The sequence below is a fragment of the Labrus mixtus genome, chromosome 16, assembly GCF_963584025.1.
Source record: "Labrus mixtus chromosome 16, fLabMix1.1, whole genome shotgun sequence".
NCBI classification, from domain to species: Eukaryota; Metazoa; Chordata; class Actinopteri; order Labriformes; family Labridae; genus Labrus; species Labrus mixtus.
In genome coordinates, this window is record NC_083627.1 from 17,513,225 (window position 1) to 17,530,828 (window position 17,604).

General features: G+C 40.8%; 1 protein-coding gene across 1 annotated transcript; it reads left to right on the forward strand.

Annotated features, from left to right (window-relative positions):
* The first annotated feature begins 452 nt into the window (after positions 1–452).
* hoxa1a (homeobox A1a) lies at positions 453–2,897 on the forward strand. Its single transcript, XM_061059897.1, has 2 exons — positions 453–1,071; positions 1,608–2,897. The coding sequence occupies exons 1-2, from the start codon at positions 465–467 to the stop codon at positions 1,988–1,990; spliced, it is 990 nt and encodes a 329-aa protein (XP_060915880.1). The 5' UTR covers positions 453–464; the 3' UTR covers positions 1,991–2,897.
* Positions 2,898–17,604: the final 14,707 nt, after the last annotated feature.

Below are 17,604 nucleotides of genomic sequence, written 5' to 3' on the forward strand. Positions count from 1 at the left end.
TCGTGGAGAGGTTGCACAGGGTCAAACATTAATCTTTCCCCGGGTTGAGAGCGCATGTCGGTAGGTTGGAAGCCGCCGGTCTCCTCTCTTTATGCGACCCCGGAGCTGTCCGCCGCCGTCTGCCTCCCAGCTCATTGTTTGCTCGGCCAATACATTAGTGGCGACGCGCGTCACCTTGATCGACGAGCGCCTGGAATTTAAATAGCCACTCAAACACCAATCTGTCACCGGCTGAGGGGATAAGGACAAGTGCCTCACTGGCTGACCCGGGGCCCACGTGACAGCACCCGTTCATTGATATCGGCCCTTGCGCCCCCCTCCTCCTTCTAATCAGATCTGAGTATAGGTAAAGGTTGGCACGGTCACTCAGGGTAAGAGTGGGAGAGAGAGAGAGAAAGAGGAAGAGAGATCAGAGGGTGTCTGTTCAGCGGATGGTCCCTCGGTCCCGGTAGAACGATGCTACAATGAGCAGCTTCTTAGACTACTCAGTGATGAGCGGTGAAGGTGGCTCCTGCTCTGTCAGGGCTTTCCACTCAGACCACGGGATTACAACTTTCCAGTCGTGCGCGGTGAGTGTCAACAATTGCGGGGCGGATGAGCGTTTCATGGCGAGCAGGGCTTCCCCTGACATAATCCCTCACCAGCCCGGGTCATACCAGACTACCGCGAGCTCTCTGGGTCTCGCTTATGGGGCCCATCCGGCCTGCAGCTCCAGCTATGCACCCCAAAGTTTCTGCACTACGTATAACCATTACGCGCTCAACCAGGAAGTAGACTCCGCAGCAGGTTTCCCCCAGTGCGGCCCACTGATGTACTCTGGTAACCTTTCCTCCTCCATGGTCTCCCAGCATCGCCAAGGTTACAGTGCAGCACCCCTGGGTCAGCTGCAGTTTGCCCACGCTGCGTATGGCGGCGGGCACGAGCAAGCAACCCCTTTTCCTGGGTGCTCGAACTCGCTGTCACCTCTGCACGCGGCTCACCTGGATACATGTTGCTCACCTCTGTCTGAAGGAGCATCTTCTGCACAGACCTTCGACTGGATGAAAGTCAAGAGGAACCCACCAAAGACAGGTGGGTCCCAAGTGGTGTCTTTGACAATGGCATAGTTTTGTTTTTAATCAACACCAGCTAGAAACGTATCAAAACTCTTACAATTTGATTGACATAATGGCAGATGTGTACACATTGCAGTATATTCAACATAAAGTTGTTTAAATTCTGGATTTTATGTTTTCTTTCCTGCTTATGGCTTGCGCCTTATACACAATAAGAACGTGTTGTGTTTTAGTGTTACTTTGTCAAGGCCTATATGAAAAATGAATCCAGAATGTTTAAAATTCCCTGTCGAGTAAAAGGGGTTCATATTTTTTGTAGTTGCTCTATTGTTAGTAAAAGTTGCTTTTTAGCTGCGTAAAAGTTGCTTTTTAGCTGCGTAAAAGTTGCTTTTTAGCTGCGTAAAAGTTGCTCCATGCTGCGTAAAAGTTGCTTCTTGCAGCGAATAGGTTGCTCCATGGCTCCAGCACGTTTAGCTCTTGTTTGCTGTGATTATAGAAGACATGCAGGGTGACTATCTTCTGCGAGCTCACTGTGATCTGTGTCGTTGTCAGGAGGCAGGTCCGGGGAGTACGGCTATGGGGGTCAGCCCAACACGGTCAGGACCAACTTCACCACGAAGCAGCTGACGGAGCTGGAAAAAGAGTTCCACTTCAACAAGTACCTGACACGAGCCCGGCGAGTTGAGATCGCGGCCGCGCTTCAGCTGAATGAGACTCAAGTCAAAATCTGGTTCCAGAACCGTAGAATGAAGCAGAAGAAGAGGGAGAAAGAAGGGCTGATGCCGGCCAAAGCTGCACCCTCAGACCCGGGAGAGAGGGTTCAAGATAAAATGGACGATGCCGAGTCAGAGAAGTCAATCTCAGCCCCCTCTACTCCGTCTCCTACATCCTCCACTGTCTCCTCGACAGGCGCTGATCCTTACTCCTCCAGCTAAACTGCCATGTTACCTCTTTGGGCCACAGGCGGCCTGTCTATATCAAAGCTCATAACCAGTGTACCAAAGCCAAAGTCATGGTGGATGGAGAGCATTTGTGGACCTTTAGGATGGGTTAATGGAGTATTTAGGATTTTGGACAGCAATGTGGACCACTTTTGAGTGAAAGATTTGTTATATATTGTGTACTATGTTCACAAAACGCTTTCTTTGCTGTCCACCAAATGTAGGTCATGTGTGTATTTTTTTATTTGAAACCTACGTTGAATATGCGTGACATCACGACTATGTGTACTTCATCAGACCTGTTTCCGATCATTGTTGCTTCAAAGTCAGAAGTCTGCACACCTAAACAAATACCTCAAATGTGCCAAAGTTGTTTGTCATGGCCCCGGCCTGGCTTATTGCACTGGATGTCCCTAATTAGGCATTCCACAATCAAAGAGATGACCTCGTGTATATATCCTTATAGAGTACATTCTTATTTTACACCCTTAATCACTTTAACCGTTGTGTATAGGGCGAGTGTGTGTATGTGCGTCTGTCTGAATGCCCAGTTGTGTGAGATTGCATGATGCGTAATGCTTTCATGTATTATTTGCAGGGCGCTGAGTTTTATCAGTTGAGGAGCCGGTCATGGCCATGTCTGTTCCATACCTTTATGTGTTGTCTGTATAATCTAGTGGAGCAGTATGTTTAGTCCAGAGAGACGTTTACGGGTCAATCATGTGTATTAAAGTGCGTTTCCCTCTAAAAAATGAATCCTCTTTGTCATTTGGTGAGCGGAAGTCTTTGGAGAGACAATGGCCAAAATCTTCTCACCCAACCTTTATTTTAATCGTTGTCCATTTCCATATGGTTTTAGGGGCTGCACGTCTCTCCTTTACGCACCGCAGAGTCTCTCAATGTATGCTGTCGCGCGCGCTCCCATCCCTGGGGTGAAGAGTTATTGACATAATAAAGGCATGTTTATCCACGGAGGAGATGAGAGCGCGGACGTCAGCGTCATTTGTGATGACAACCTTATCGAGCTCTCGGCTTATTGAGGGGACAAAAAAAGAAACTCTATTGATTAAAACATCGAGGTTAGGCTATCGACAAGGATGGTGCCCCACTGGCCCTGTCAGTGTTAACTCTTCAGTCCCTCCCGGGTCACATGGAGGTGTCATCATCCACACCTGACGACACAACGAACAGTGAAAAGTTGCAGCACTGCATGTCACATACTCAGCTTCACAATTCAACTTTGGAAAGAGTTATTATCAAAGGTTTCGTCGACCCCTGATTTGAAATCTATTTTTTAAAGATAAGTTATGTAGTTGATCATATTAAATTTACAAGTTAACCTATATTCAATTTGGAATAATATTTACTTTACTACAGTTTAGTAAGTATCCTCGATTCTTTGTTCAATTTCTAAACATAAACAAGTCAATTCCTGACTCTTTTGCTGTTTTAATTCCTGTTGTGCAGAGCGCGAGTCCATCTTACCATAAAAGGGCAAAAAACCGCCAAAAGCTCCGCGATTAATGAGCCACGTCCACCTTTACCTTGAATCTACCTGCAGGAAAAGACTCTTTCGGAGCTATGGAGACCTGCTGAACAGCACACACGGAAGAAGAGAGTAAGTTGTTCAGCAAATCTCCGATTTATTTCCTCTCATACTTTAAAACTGCATTTTATTAAGTGTTTTTTTTTAAATGCACATCGTCATTTTTTTTTGACAAGGTTAGTTTGGTGACTACAGACGCCCTCATTTTGTTGCTGGAGGAGTTGTTTCAGTATAAATACAGAAGTATGGACACAGACATGTTGCTCAAGGGCCTGTTTGTGTTGTCAGGACAGAATGTGTTGATAAATCAACTTTTCTTTTATTTCCGGAAAATCATCTTTTGGATGTTTATGAGCTCTATTTGTGCGACTAACTAAGCTGGTTTTAGCGTTGATGTTTCAATAACATTGATTTTCATGAAAAGATCAGGAGAAATACGTTTGAATGCATTCATATTTTTGTAAATTCAAAACGAGATTGGAAGTTTCTTTCCAGGAACAACGAAAAAGTAATCATTTTCTGTAGGTTATATCATATTATTCTGTTTTTTAAATAAACATAATAATTTACGCGATTATTAGACTGTTAAGATAGGCCAAAGAAGAAACACATATAGCCTAATAGACGGTGTAAATACAATAAGTATCATTGCTTTACATTAATTTAAACAAAGGAAAACATAATTAAAAATTCCTCAATTTTAAAGTTATTAAATAAAAAAATACACTTTTGCACATGTTCTTTCAAAGAAAGAACTTGAAATATTTATTTTATTTGTATTAAGGGCTTTGAGGACAAACATTCACCGCCTATTGTGTGATTTGAGTTTTTAAAAACACATTTGGATTTTGTTAACGAACCTCTGCAACTTTGGAATAGGTCCTAACCAAAGAACCCAACACTAGTGTTTACGTGATTCCTCTAAATCGCCATTCTGGTGTCCCTCGATCCACATATGCAGCTAGGACCGACAACACATTGGTAAATAATTTCTCACTTGACATTTAAATTCCAATTTAATATTTTCCCCGTATGTTAAACCTGATAGAGTTCACACAATACAATTAAGTTGAAAACTGAAGTTATACGAAAACTAAAGACAACAACTTAATTTCATCAAACATTTAAAACAGCTATCTATAGCCTATGTCTAAATGGGAGGAATTAAATAAATGTAACCCGTTCGTGGACCCTTGGGTGCCCCCGGAGCCCACTCTTTGGGATTGTCTCCGGGCCTCTGTGCGCTGCAGGAGCCACACAGTGTGGATTAGAAACGCAGCTGATCCTTAAAAGGAAGGCCGGGGTCAGTCCTCGGTCAGAGTTTGAGTTTGTTGTCACAGCACCACCCACCTAAACAACAGTTTACAGAGCACACTTGGCAAACAAGCAGCTCAACAACGCAGTCACAGTCCAGCTACGACGGCCTGTTTGACCAAAACACCTACAGGCTCGTTGCTAAAAGTTTAAAATGACCTCAGCCTTGTGAAAGCAGGACGTTCAGACAGGCAGAATATTTAACCTCGGCGCGGCTGATGGTTCCCATTAGAGCCTCAGATAAACACATGGGCGCTGACAGATGTTTGATGAAAACCATTAGGGCCTTGTGAAGAAGGAAAATATGTTTAAAGCTCGACTTTAAGGAGATGACACAGACATTGTGCATTCATTCATTTGCGAGTCCTTGATGTGGCCTGACCGCGCGCCTTGTGCCAACCAGACATTTGTGCCTGTTAATTGGAATACAGCTGTGAAAAAGACGACTTTCTGACATAAGTAGTTCAAATAAAATTGATTAAAACTGTAACATAGGGAGAATGTTAGGCTGCTGACATAAAAGTAAAAACAAAAACATATGTAACTCTAATATTATTACCCGGACTAAAATAGAACATTTCTAATAAGGAGTTAAGGAAAAACGCCTAAATAAAAAACAGTCTTAAATACTGAAAATGCAGACAGATTAAAAAAAATAAACGTTTAAAAAAACCTTAACAATAAAGGTTGACGTTCAAGCATGTTTTATTGAAATAATAATAGTAAATAAATATATAGCCTATATAGTTATATACTAAAGCAAGCTCCATTGATAAATAACGTTTTTTTTATATCGACCGGTGAGAAAGGAAATGTGTTTCACAAGAAAAAAAAATCCATATTTGTGTTTCTTAAGTTTGACTATAATTTATTTTTGAAATGTTCCTTATCTTTTTATGCATGACATAAATTTGTTTTTAATAACAATACATTAACTCAAAGTAAAATAGATTATTAAATATTTGAAGGCACGTTTCTCCCTTACTGATGAGCGTCATTCTTTTGTTTTTTCTTCTCTGCTTTAGTATTTTTGCTGTTCTTTAAGTACTGAATAAAACAAATAAAAATCCACATTTCAAATTTTTAATTATCATAGCCTCTATATATGTTTTGGAGAAGGGACGCTTCCTCAACATAGATTTTTTTTCTCAACCTTAATCCATGCTGTGAAGGTAATAGTCTCCACAGGGTGCTGAAATGAATTAAAGCTCCTTTTTTTTACTAACTGTGACAAATAAATCCTAAATTATCATTTCATGTATGAATTTATTTAAACTGAATTAAAAGCAATGGTGCGGAGTTGTGAAAGTGTCACTCTTCTTTGACTGATACAAAGATGACTTTTAGAGATGACAACTAGACTCACAGATCACCAACTTCAGGCTGTACAGGTATTTACTGATCCACGCCCCTCGAAACACACACACACACACACACACACACACACACACACACACACACACACACTTTGACACAGTCAAGTGAAGTAACACATGCATATTATTTGTTAATAAACAAATGCAAATACAGGTACTTGTGTGAAGGTCATACAAGTTACATGCACAGGAGCAAGAGAACACACACACACACACACACACACACACACACACACACACACACACATACACAAAGACAGCAGAGAGATAAAAGAGAAACAGTGAGGCAAAAGGCCTACTTTAAAAAAAAGTCACCTTCAAGTGCGAAAGGGATGCCTCTGCCTTTGAAATATCACCTTGCTTTATTTTTCTAATTTCGCTTTAGTGTGTGTGTGTGTGTGTGTGTGTGTGTGTATGTTATACAATATACAATAAGACAATATAAAGAACCATAGAGTTAAGAAAGTAATCACACACAAAAAATACATTAGAAAATGTTGGAAGCCCCTGACAAGGCTTTATTAAACAAGTATTGTACCTCCAAATGCACTTTTGGCGGTGCAATCGAACCTTATTGAACCAAGCTTTCGAGGTTTAGCCTCATTTAACCATCTTCAGGATATTATGTAAATGAAATGTGAAGTGATGTTAATGTGATCAGTGTGACCTGGTGTCCTCTGCAGTAACACCTGCACGGATTGGATTTCACTCTTACACACAAATCTGTTTCTTCTTCTTTTTTTTTAGTCAGCTATAGAATTGTGTTATAAAACCCCTCAAAGTTTGAACAATCAACTAAAAAACCAAAACAAGGTGAGCAAAGACAGACAACATCATCCCACAGGCAGGGTGACTGTTGGTAAGCAGACGGAAAATAACTTGACGCTCGGAGAGAGCGAGAGGCAGACAGAAGTCAGTCATCAGCTCAGTCCAGGTATTGGCACGTCTGCGCTCATTGACTACTCCCCTGTTGTGATTGGCAGCCAAAATGAATTCCTCCATCGACAGATTTGCGTCCCTGTGAGCCGATACAGGGCCGGAGCCAATAGAGGGATTGACAGTTTGATGGAGGAAGAGAACAAGGGAAGGAGAGATGACATCATGGGGTTAGTGGATGTTGTGTGTGCACATAAGCGATGAAGTTGTTGGTGGTGTTTAGAAAGAAAGGAAGGGATTTGGAAGTTTAGAGGCTTGACGGTACATGCAGAGCAGAACTCACCTCAAATAGACGTCTGCAGGTTTGTTTAAGCTCCTTTTGTGTGTAGAACTGTTCCTGCGTGGATCAGAGTTGAGCACAGCCAGGACGCCTCAGCAGGTTTGAGGCCCTCATGAGCAGAGAAGACCGGGAGAAGGGCAGCAGTGTAGAGACAGAGCTCCATCCATCACACATGTCCTGACCTCAGCCTGACCCCAGCATGGCAGCCAATGAGGCGCCCGCACCCCCTAAAGAAAGCCCCATCACCACACACACACACACACACACACACACACACACACACACACACACACTTATTTACCCACTCACACACACAGGAGATCGGGTGACACTGAGTGGAGCCTGGATGCTCTTTGTGTCGGCCATTGTTGCGTCCCACAATCCTTTATTTTTTACATGACTAATGTGAGTACCAACACCTGACAGCCAGGCTGTTCGGCCCATGTCTTTTCTCTTGTCTATTTCTCTTTCCCTCTCTTTCATTCAGACACACAAACACGTCTCAGAAATGTACATTTATTTTGTGCATGGTAAAAAAAAGAAAAACAGACAGGAATAACCAATCTGAACATATTTAAAAAAAAAAAAAAAAAAAGCAAAAAAAAAAAAAAAGCTTTGGAGACCAGATTGGCTGAAAACATGGGGTGGACTAAATCAGGTAAACTGAGATTTCATTGATTAGTACAAAATGAAGTAAAATTATACATCCCTTATCTCTTTTCAAAACTTAAACAGCTAAGTCGAATCTTCATTTGTCCCTGAGGACAAAATCAATATGCCTGGTGAGATTTTGATATGGTTAATGTTAGCATTTGTTTTGGAAGCAAAAAGAAAAAAAACTTTCTGACAACATTATTATTATTATCATTCGTATTATGATTTGTAAACAGCTGCTTGCAGGTTTCATGGTGAAGTAATGTGTCTCTTTGTGGTTTTGTGAGATTAACAACTTGATTAACATGTTGACGATGGAATATTGTTTGATTTATACAGCTTGTTTAGCCTTTAGCTCACAGATTTAGTTAAATATAAGAAGTTGTTTTAGCAATGTTATGCCTTTCTACATAACATTACAATAGAACAGACATGTAAAAAACCTGGATGTGATTTATAGATGTTATAGGGTAAAATCAGGATCACTTTTGAATAGAGAAAATCACACCATTCTGTCTGTCAATTCTTGGCCCTGTGTGTCTTGCTGTTCCGCCCTTTACATTTAAATTGCATAATGTAAGTTACTCTGACAGGAAAACTATATATATGAAAATGAAATGAATGATATCTCTTATTCTATTTATTTGTTCTTCAGACTCACTGAAAGCTTTGATCAGTCTTAAGAATCACTATATTGAAAAGCTTTATCTCTTTTTGATGGTCTGGTCTGCTTTTGGAAGTCAAAAAACAGTTGTGAATAAACCTCTTCTCAAAGGACATTGAGGACAATAATCAGATGAAAAGAAGGAACGTGGAGTTTCTGTAGACACGACAACTCATCACTGAAATTGTTTAAAAAAAACCAACCCTGATTTATACATGTTGGCATCTGGGAGACCTTTAAAATTGATTAGATTAAATAATTCCCATTTATTAACAGTGTAACTATATTATTATTATTATTATTATTATTATTTACAAAACTAGCTGCAGGTTAGTTTTCCATCCAGGCAGAATCCAACTTAAAGACAACCTTTTTGTCATCAAACCAAACCATTAAAAACATTTCACCATCACCATGTACAGATTTCTTTCCAAGTGTCCATACAGATTTACATGTTTTCTTTTATACCTTACAAGACCTTATGGACAACCAAATCACCAATTTTCCTGTCATCACAGCGGTACTAGACAAGTTACAAATAAACTGTTTCTAGCTACTACTTAATAATTATCTTTAAAATCTTCATAAACTATTTATACTGTTAACTCAACAGCAAAAGCTGAGTTGATAGTGTCATCACAGAAGTGTAATGCTACCTTGGCAGAACAACAGTAAATGGTAAATGGTAAACTTTGAGTGTTTTTCTAGTGTTCTGACTACTCAAAGCGTTTTTACACCTACCCATTAACACTCTGATGGCAGTGGATGCTATGTAGTGAGACCATCAGTATTATTAATCCTGTTCATACGCCGCCGCCGAAGCAGCGGGAGCAATTTGGGGTTAAGTGTCTTGCCCAACGACACACCGGACATGTTGCTGGAGGAGCTGGGGATCGAACCCTCGACCTTCCGACGACGACTCTACTGACTGATCCACAGCCTGTATGTGACATGAATCAAATAAAAGTAACATGCTGATTTTTTTGTCAACCGATAATCTGCTGACATACATTTTTGTTTAAGTAATCATGACTATCTGAAAAAGTTTTTTTTTTTTAAATAATAATATTTTTTACTTAAAAAAACAAGATGAGAAAAAAGGAAGTCACCACAGTGTTTCTTTTAAACATTGTTGTAACTTATACTACTGCATGCTTGTTTTGATTCTCTTATTGAACCAGAGATTGAAGATCAACACGCAAAGCTAAATCATAATCCCAAACTGCACAGCCAGCGACACACACAACAGCCTCTCCAGAGTGCCTGTCAATAAATTCAAAATTGAGCCAAGCCTTTGATATCAAGGACTTGAGCCTTTGGTCTTATGAACAACTCGACAGGTGAAGCAGCACGTGTTAAAACAGCCTCAAGGAGTCAAATGCTAACCTATCATGAAAAAGCAGCATAGAACCACAGTTGCAACTTTCAAACCCACAGGCACGCACACTAACACACATAGAACTGGAGGGCAGAGAGGAGGTTTCAGCACCTCAGATTAAACGTCTCCATGTCAGGGAGAGTTTGTGCGCTCTTGCCCGGGGCGACGTGCTGCGATTGTCAGGCCTTTTGAGCTCACCTGACACCCATTTCTACCTGGGAACCACCTGTCAGGCCTGAGCATAGGAAGAGCAATGGTGCTCACGTGCGCGGTGACAAGAGACCACTGGAAACACAATCTGTGAGGGATTAGGGAGCAATTTGTGCGTTAACTGACACAAAAAGGAGAGCTCAAACTCTTTGATGGCCGATGACATCAGTCACATCAAGAAATGTTTTTTCATTTTTCAGTTAAATGAGAGACAGTTTTTGCACTTGACTTGTTTTTTCTCCTTTAACTCTTTGGTCATGTTAAAGCATTTTTATATAAAAAGCATTTAAGGAGCATCCGTCATCAGACACAAGTTTTCAGCGCCCAATTACTTAACTGCATTTTACGAGTAGTTTTAGGCCAGAAATTACACGTGCAAACCCAACGTTAAAACCAGCACAGGCGTTAAAATATTCAGTGTTAGAGCAACAGCTTGTTATTGTAAAGAATGACAGAGATGTTTCAGTGACAGATGTAAGGCTTCGTGTAACTCTAAGCCTGTCGTTTGTACAAGCCCTGAAGCGCATCGCACTGTGGGAGTCTGAGCAGCAGAATGAAACTATTCACTGATGTGCTTGCCTGTCCCCTTCAGGCAAAAGAGCAGTCAAGATTTGCATCTGCTGCACCCTCTACAGTGGGAGCTTAGCAAGACAAATTGATTCTAAGTGAAATCAGTGAGATACTGTATGTTTATGGCTGTGTAAACACAGCAGATAAAGACTTCTTATCTCTCTGTAGGAGAGAAAACGCTGAGAGAGCAGCAGTAGCCATCAGAAAACATTGCTCATGTTTTGTGATGTGGAGAAAGTGAAAGTCTACCTAGCTATGTTTCCTCAATTATGAATCGTGAAGCTATGATGAACATAGAATTTGACTTCCTGCCGCTTCCTAGAAGCACAGAAAATAAATGGACCCTCACAAATGCTCACACGCAGAATTTTTTCATTTTATTTACCGAGGGGTCACTATGTTGGCAAAGGTGTCTACCAGTATGTCTACCAACTGATCATGAAACTGGGATTTATTGAAACCTTTTGTTTTTGTTTCAAACTTTCACCATTAGCCCCTTTCACACATGCACTGCAGTCCCGAAAACAGGAAAATATCAGGACGTTGTGTAAAAGGGGCTTTACGTGAAAAATGTATTTTTAAAAATTGAGTGGCTTAAACACACTACACAAGGCTCAAAAACAGAGGCAAAGTGTCCACCATAAACTTAAGAAATGCTGCAATAATCAATCCAGTTTGCTTCACAGCTTTGCCATATTTCCTTGTGTAATTATTTCCAATTTTACTGTAAAATTGGAATTAATTTTAATTACTGTAAATGTTGCAATTTTCATTCATGTGTATCTCAGTTTGCTTGTTTAATTCCTTTGAATATTATAAGACAGAGAGAGACTATTCTGGTCGGACCAGAGGGGGGCATGGGGTATCCTAACCCAGAATTTCCAGCAGATTATGGCTCTGTGCACCCTCGTCCGTCAACTCCCACAGGTGCCCACAGACAATTTTACAGATTCACTTGCGACAGCACAAGATAATACTATGTGTGTGGTATAAAACCGTATAACACTATTTAAAACACATAAACAAACAAACATACGATCATTGTACTGAACCGTCAAAACGTAGTGTTTTACTCTGAAAATAAACCGGATAAATAACCAGAAGACAAATAACTTGCATTTCTTGCAAACTTTTTTTCCGCAGTGTTTACATTTGACTTCTTTTGGTGCTTCCTTTTGTCTTCCCTAAAGACAAAATGTGTCCAAACGATGGACATTGCTTCTACGTCACGGATTGGACGTGTCGTCACGTTACTCTGCGCTGAAAATAATCAAAATGGGCAAGTACACGTCGGTTACAGGTTCTGAATGTCGTATTCGATTAATTTTCGATGAACTTCCCAGCCCTACCCTTGCGTATCTGCTACGGAGGGCTCCGGACTGCCAGAGTTGAGACAGAGCTGAGACACAGCGGAGCCAGTGGAAGCACACACATTGAATAAAATAAAAAGTTTGACTTTTGAACACGAGACTGAACACGCATCTGGTGGAATTTGGCCGTAAGGCATTACATGACACAAAAAGAGCAACGTGAAAGTGGGCAGATGAAGCAACAGAGTTTGCTATACCACGCTATAATGACGCTATCTCTGCCTATACATCAATGCTTCGTGTTAGACAGAATTACAATGACAACTAAAGAGCCGAGAAGAACATACTGTCTCAGTGGTCACGTGCATAATGTCTATGGTTGTGCACTGATCGATCGCAGGTAATAAACCTCAAAACCCCCTTCTACCCGACATGGACTCTGCTTCGTCCGTGTCCTTTTTCATAACATCAGGTGTTGCCTTAGGAGACCCCGCCACTACTCCTTTCTGAAATAGATAGTCTCCCACTGTGAGGTGCATACGTGAACAGCCAGGTCTGGAGAATTTCAGGAGCAGTCCTCCTGAAATTATCTAGATATTTTCAGTAGTGCATTATGTGAAAATAGATTCTGACTATCTGAAGAAAAAAATACTATTGGGGCTGAGTCTGAGTGAAAAATGTGGCTGTGTTCACAAATGCAGCTCATCTCGAAAACTTCAGGGATTTTTGTGCAATTGAAAGCACTATAAATGATTAGATTGCTGTCTTCTCTCCTGTTTTTCCTCCTCCAGCTGTTCCGTCAAATATGCCGGAGTGCAAATAATGTGACATAACATTAACAGTAATGACACCTTGGGGGACAAGTTTAACTATGTTTCAAGTCATTAATTCTTTACTAAAAAAGTTTTTGTATGTTATTTAAGAGAAAGTTAGACTTTATTTTTGGAGGCGTGAATCTGATGAGAGAAGCAACATCTGCACAAAAAAACGGTAGAAGCCCACTTAAGTAGGAACTTCTATAAACTGTCATCACTGGAGCTGACATTGTCCTTCAGGGGAAAGCTTGAGGGCTTAAGAGTCTGTGTTAAGTAGCAATGAAACTGATCAAAGCACAGTATGTTTGAACCCAGCGTCACAGCGGCTCCTGAAAATGTTACAAACTTATTTTCTAGATTTCTTTTACATTGAGAAAATCTTGTCTTTCTTTACAGACAGTCATCATGGATTTCAAAGCATGGATTTTCTTGTCAGTCAGCAAAACCACATTGGTGGTGGCATGCATCATGTGCCTTGGCAGACTTCAGGGTCTTTTCGCTGCTCTCTAACCTTAACCTGCAATTTCCACATAGTCCGTCAGCGCCGCGCAATACGGTGCCTTTCGCTCTCACTCTATTAAATGATTGTGTTTACATAGCACGCACAGCAGTCCATCTCCAGCAGCGCCTTGCCGCTCTGCACCGTTTCAAATGCGCATTTTGCGCTGCAAGCATGCATCAAGTTGAACAGAATAGATGGACCAGAACAGGAAGTCAGACAAGGAAATACACAGAGAATCCGGTCAATTTAAGAATAAAACACTATTAACGCCATCCACTCCAACTATGTTCCATCACTTTATCAACATTACATTAAAACAGACACCAAATGAACAGATGGAAAGACAAAGCAACATGTTATTTGTGCATTGTTCTCTTTATTACCGCATGAACTTGTAGTTCTCCTGTGATCTTGTAAACCTGTGATCGGTGTGTCAAGGCTGCACTCATGCTCCAGAAACTGACTTGGTGTGGCAGGGCCGTCAGACGGAGCAAAACCGTGGAGCAGAACTAACACTGCGTGCACAGACTGAACTTTGCGAGTAACCCAAAAATAATGTTCACATCACACAATATTAAGAATGAATGCTCACATATTGTTTTAGCCAAAACCATGGTCTTTTCCAAGTACTTTAGGTGGATAAGTTTAAAAAAAAGGGAACTGGTTTTGGTTAAATAAAATATTAGGTTTATAAATATAGATTTTTATGAAATGCTGCAATATCTTAATGGCTGGAACTAAATAGCTATCATTTCCCCGTGCAACTTTGACAATATTCACACTTCAAGCCTTAACGCTCTATTCAAATTTATTGCTCTGATCTAACTTTTTTGTTTACTTTTTAAATGTCAATCAGCATTTCAGAAATGAACTGACCTCCATTCAACAAACATTTTAAAATGTGTTTTCTTCTCCATCTTGTAGTTTGTGTTGTGTGAATATATAAACTTAATTAACTGAGGCATAACAAGGTTATTAGTACGATTCGTGTTAGCTACCTAACTAGCTAGCCTGCTAGCAGAAGTATCAGTTTGCATATGGCGCCGGGGGAGGGGAAACATTATCATGGTGATCGCGAGCTTCACCTATCAGAGACATTGCTGTGATACTCGTGGGTAGTGTGAGTCTTGTTTGGTATCGTATCTTTATCCTGGTATTACAAATAAACTGTGTTTGTCTTAAAATGAGGCTGATGTCATACGAACTTATGTCTTCTACAAGAGCATATACAATCACTTACCACTCAAGAAGCTCATGGTAAGTCTACTTTGGATGGTTATTACATAATGACTTATGGGTTCTGAGATTGCAAAAGATCTGACCTGTTAGCTAACTTATGTAAGACAATGTAGTAAGGTGGCCACAATCTGATTTCCAAAGATCAGATTTCATGTGTCATGCTATTCAAACTGAATCAAACTACAGCTTGGATGGTCAAACTTATTTGTACTTAGTGTTCATTCTCTTGTATGTGTCCTTTTTAATTATGTAACATTTTTATAAGATGCACCCAGGACAATAAAAATACAGTAGGCCTACAGCAGCCTCGCCAGTCTTTCTTGATATTGTATCAGAGGAGTGTCAGAATTTGTGGAATCTCAACAATTTCTTTCCCCTTTTCCTTGGAAAAGTTTCTCATCCCTGAGGGCTCGTTTTGAAAGTCCCCTGAACCTTTGCCATTTTCATTCCTTTCTTTAAAATGAAAGCAACAGAATTCACAGAAAATAAACTTCAAAATGAAGAATAAGGCTTAAACATTATCTAATCTATTCTGGAGATTTCACTGAAACTCCCCAGAAACTAAAAATAGTCTTTTGACATTGTGCAGCTGATGGGAATGAACAGTTTAGTAGACATGTTCTTTTGAATGTGTAGTCTGTGTCCATTGTGTGAGGGTACTTTGTGCGTGTTCTAAGTGTGTGTGTGTGTGTGTGTGTGTGTGTGTGTGTGTGTGTGTGTGTTAAAGCAAGCTGACCTCTCCAACGCCACACGCTTACCTGCAGACAGCCGGACAGTCACCCTTGTCAACAACCCCTCCCCTTACTCCCCCTTTGCTCGTTATCATTTGAGCTCCGCTGAGACTCCTCTAATGACAGCGCTTGTCTATAACGTCGTCGTCACCACTCGCGTACGTGTGTGTGTTACTATGTGTGTGTGTGTGCGTCCGTGCACTTGTACGGGTGCATGTTTGGTCGGTAATGACAGCAGCTGTCTATAACAGCTCGTCCTGGCAGGGATCATTCGGCCCTCCCTCTCTCCCACGTCCGCTGTCCGGTGTCACCCGTGTCCTGTTGGACGATGATGTGATCTTTAGTCCCCTCTGCGATCTATAGACTGGCATTTGGCTCAGGGAGCGTCCCCAGGCCCTGACATGCATGCTAAAACTTGCTGCTTCTTCTGCCGATATCCCCCCAGCCCGCCTTACCTCCCAGTTAACGCCAGCCAGCGCAATATTCCGACAGGCAGCGTTAGATACTGGTGTGGCAGTTAGCCACTGAAGTTCCAAACCTGTAGGGAAAAGTATGGATGCTTTGTGTATATTCATGAATGTGTGTGATGCAGTGTGTCTTTGGGAGAAGATGTGTATGGTTTCATTTGTGCATATCATTAAAGAGCCATATCGCTTTCATGAGTTGTTGGATGTCACTTATATTAATACAAATCGTTTCAACGGCATAATCCCGTTGTTTTCCCTCTTTGTTCCTGTTCATAGTCAGTCTTGAACTTCTTTTAGCTTCTATGTGCAGTTTACAAACTCTATTCTCAGAGGATGTGAGCTTTGACTGGTATAACCTCTAATGAGAGCCCTATTTTGATATTTTAAGTAAAGTAATGTCAAAGTACCGGAATATTAAAGTGCAAAAGTGCTGGAGTATTGCACATGATTATGAGGTACTGATGTAAATTGCACATTTGCCCTCCAGCCTGTAACTTTAAAGTGCTGGTGTGATTGCACATGGTATTCTTGGCTGTTGGTTAGGAATGAAAAGGTCCATCCACCTGTCTATTAATTACTTGATCTACACACTCTGTTCTGGGTTTTGAGTGACTGGGGCCTTCCCGGCAACAACCTGGACTAAGAAAGGATACACCCAGGAAAAGGTGTCCTACTTATCACACGTCTGCGGCAAACAGCCAGAAAAAAAAACTCAACTCTAAAGACAATGCAATGAAAAAGAAATAACCCAAAACGATTTAATTGTAAAGTAGATCTATTACTTCAAATATGCGCATTAAGTTCACATGTTTGACCAAAGAAAGTCTCTATCTTGACACTTAATTAGATTATTGTATTGACATGTGTGCACTGTTTATGCGTCCGTGATTTTGATCTCTAATGTAGGCTTATATGCTTTTTGGTCTGCCATTCTGTGTGTGTGTTCTGGCTGGTGCGTGTGGTCCTAAGGGACTCGCTGAGTCCACTCCTGCATTGATGTGATCACACTCATCTGCATACATGACAGCAAAGACCTTATTCTTTCCTCTTCTAACACCCTTACCTCAGTCTCTGTGTGCTTCTGTGTGTCTTCCAGTGCAATCTTTTTCTGTAAATTCTTCTAATTTTCCACTATTTTTCTCATTTGCTTAATCACTTTTTTCTTGGTTGTCCTGTCTTACTCTCATTCTTTGCTTTCTTTCCACCTTGCTATTTTCCTCTCCGGGTCAATACTGTGTGTGTTGGGGATTCAGCAGTTGCAGTTCCTAGATAAACACCCTGTTAGCAGGATTATCCATGTTGTCCTAACAATGTAAACCCGGGATTAGACTACACTCCCCAGGGATATTTGTGTGTGCATGTTTGTGTTTGTTGCCCTAAACCAGCAGATGCCATGTTATTCAGATACGTGTTTAAAATGTGTTGTTATATAATATTTTCAATGTCGCCTTGATTCCAAAAAATGTATATTTACTTTTTAGTGACAATGTCTCAGGGTTTTTCCTGGCTCAAAATTAGACGGAGTTGGTATATTCCTTACTCTGGGATGTGTGCATCTTTACCATGTGTACTAATTTTTTTGCAGGTGGTGTATTTAAAAAAAAAAAAAAAAAAGT

Excerpts from the sequence above, each read along its gene's own strand:
- hoxa1a (XM_061059897.1), top strand. The coding sequence starts at position 465 with ATGAGCAGCTTCTTAGACTACTCAGTGATGAGCGGTGAAGGTGGCTCC. Across the intron at positions 1,072-1,607 it reads GAGGAACCCACCAAAGACAG|GAGGCAGGTCCGGGGAGTAC; the intron begins GTGGGTCCCAAG and ends TGTCGTTGTCAG.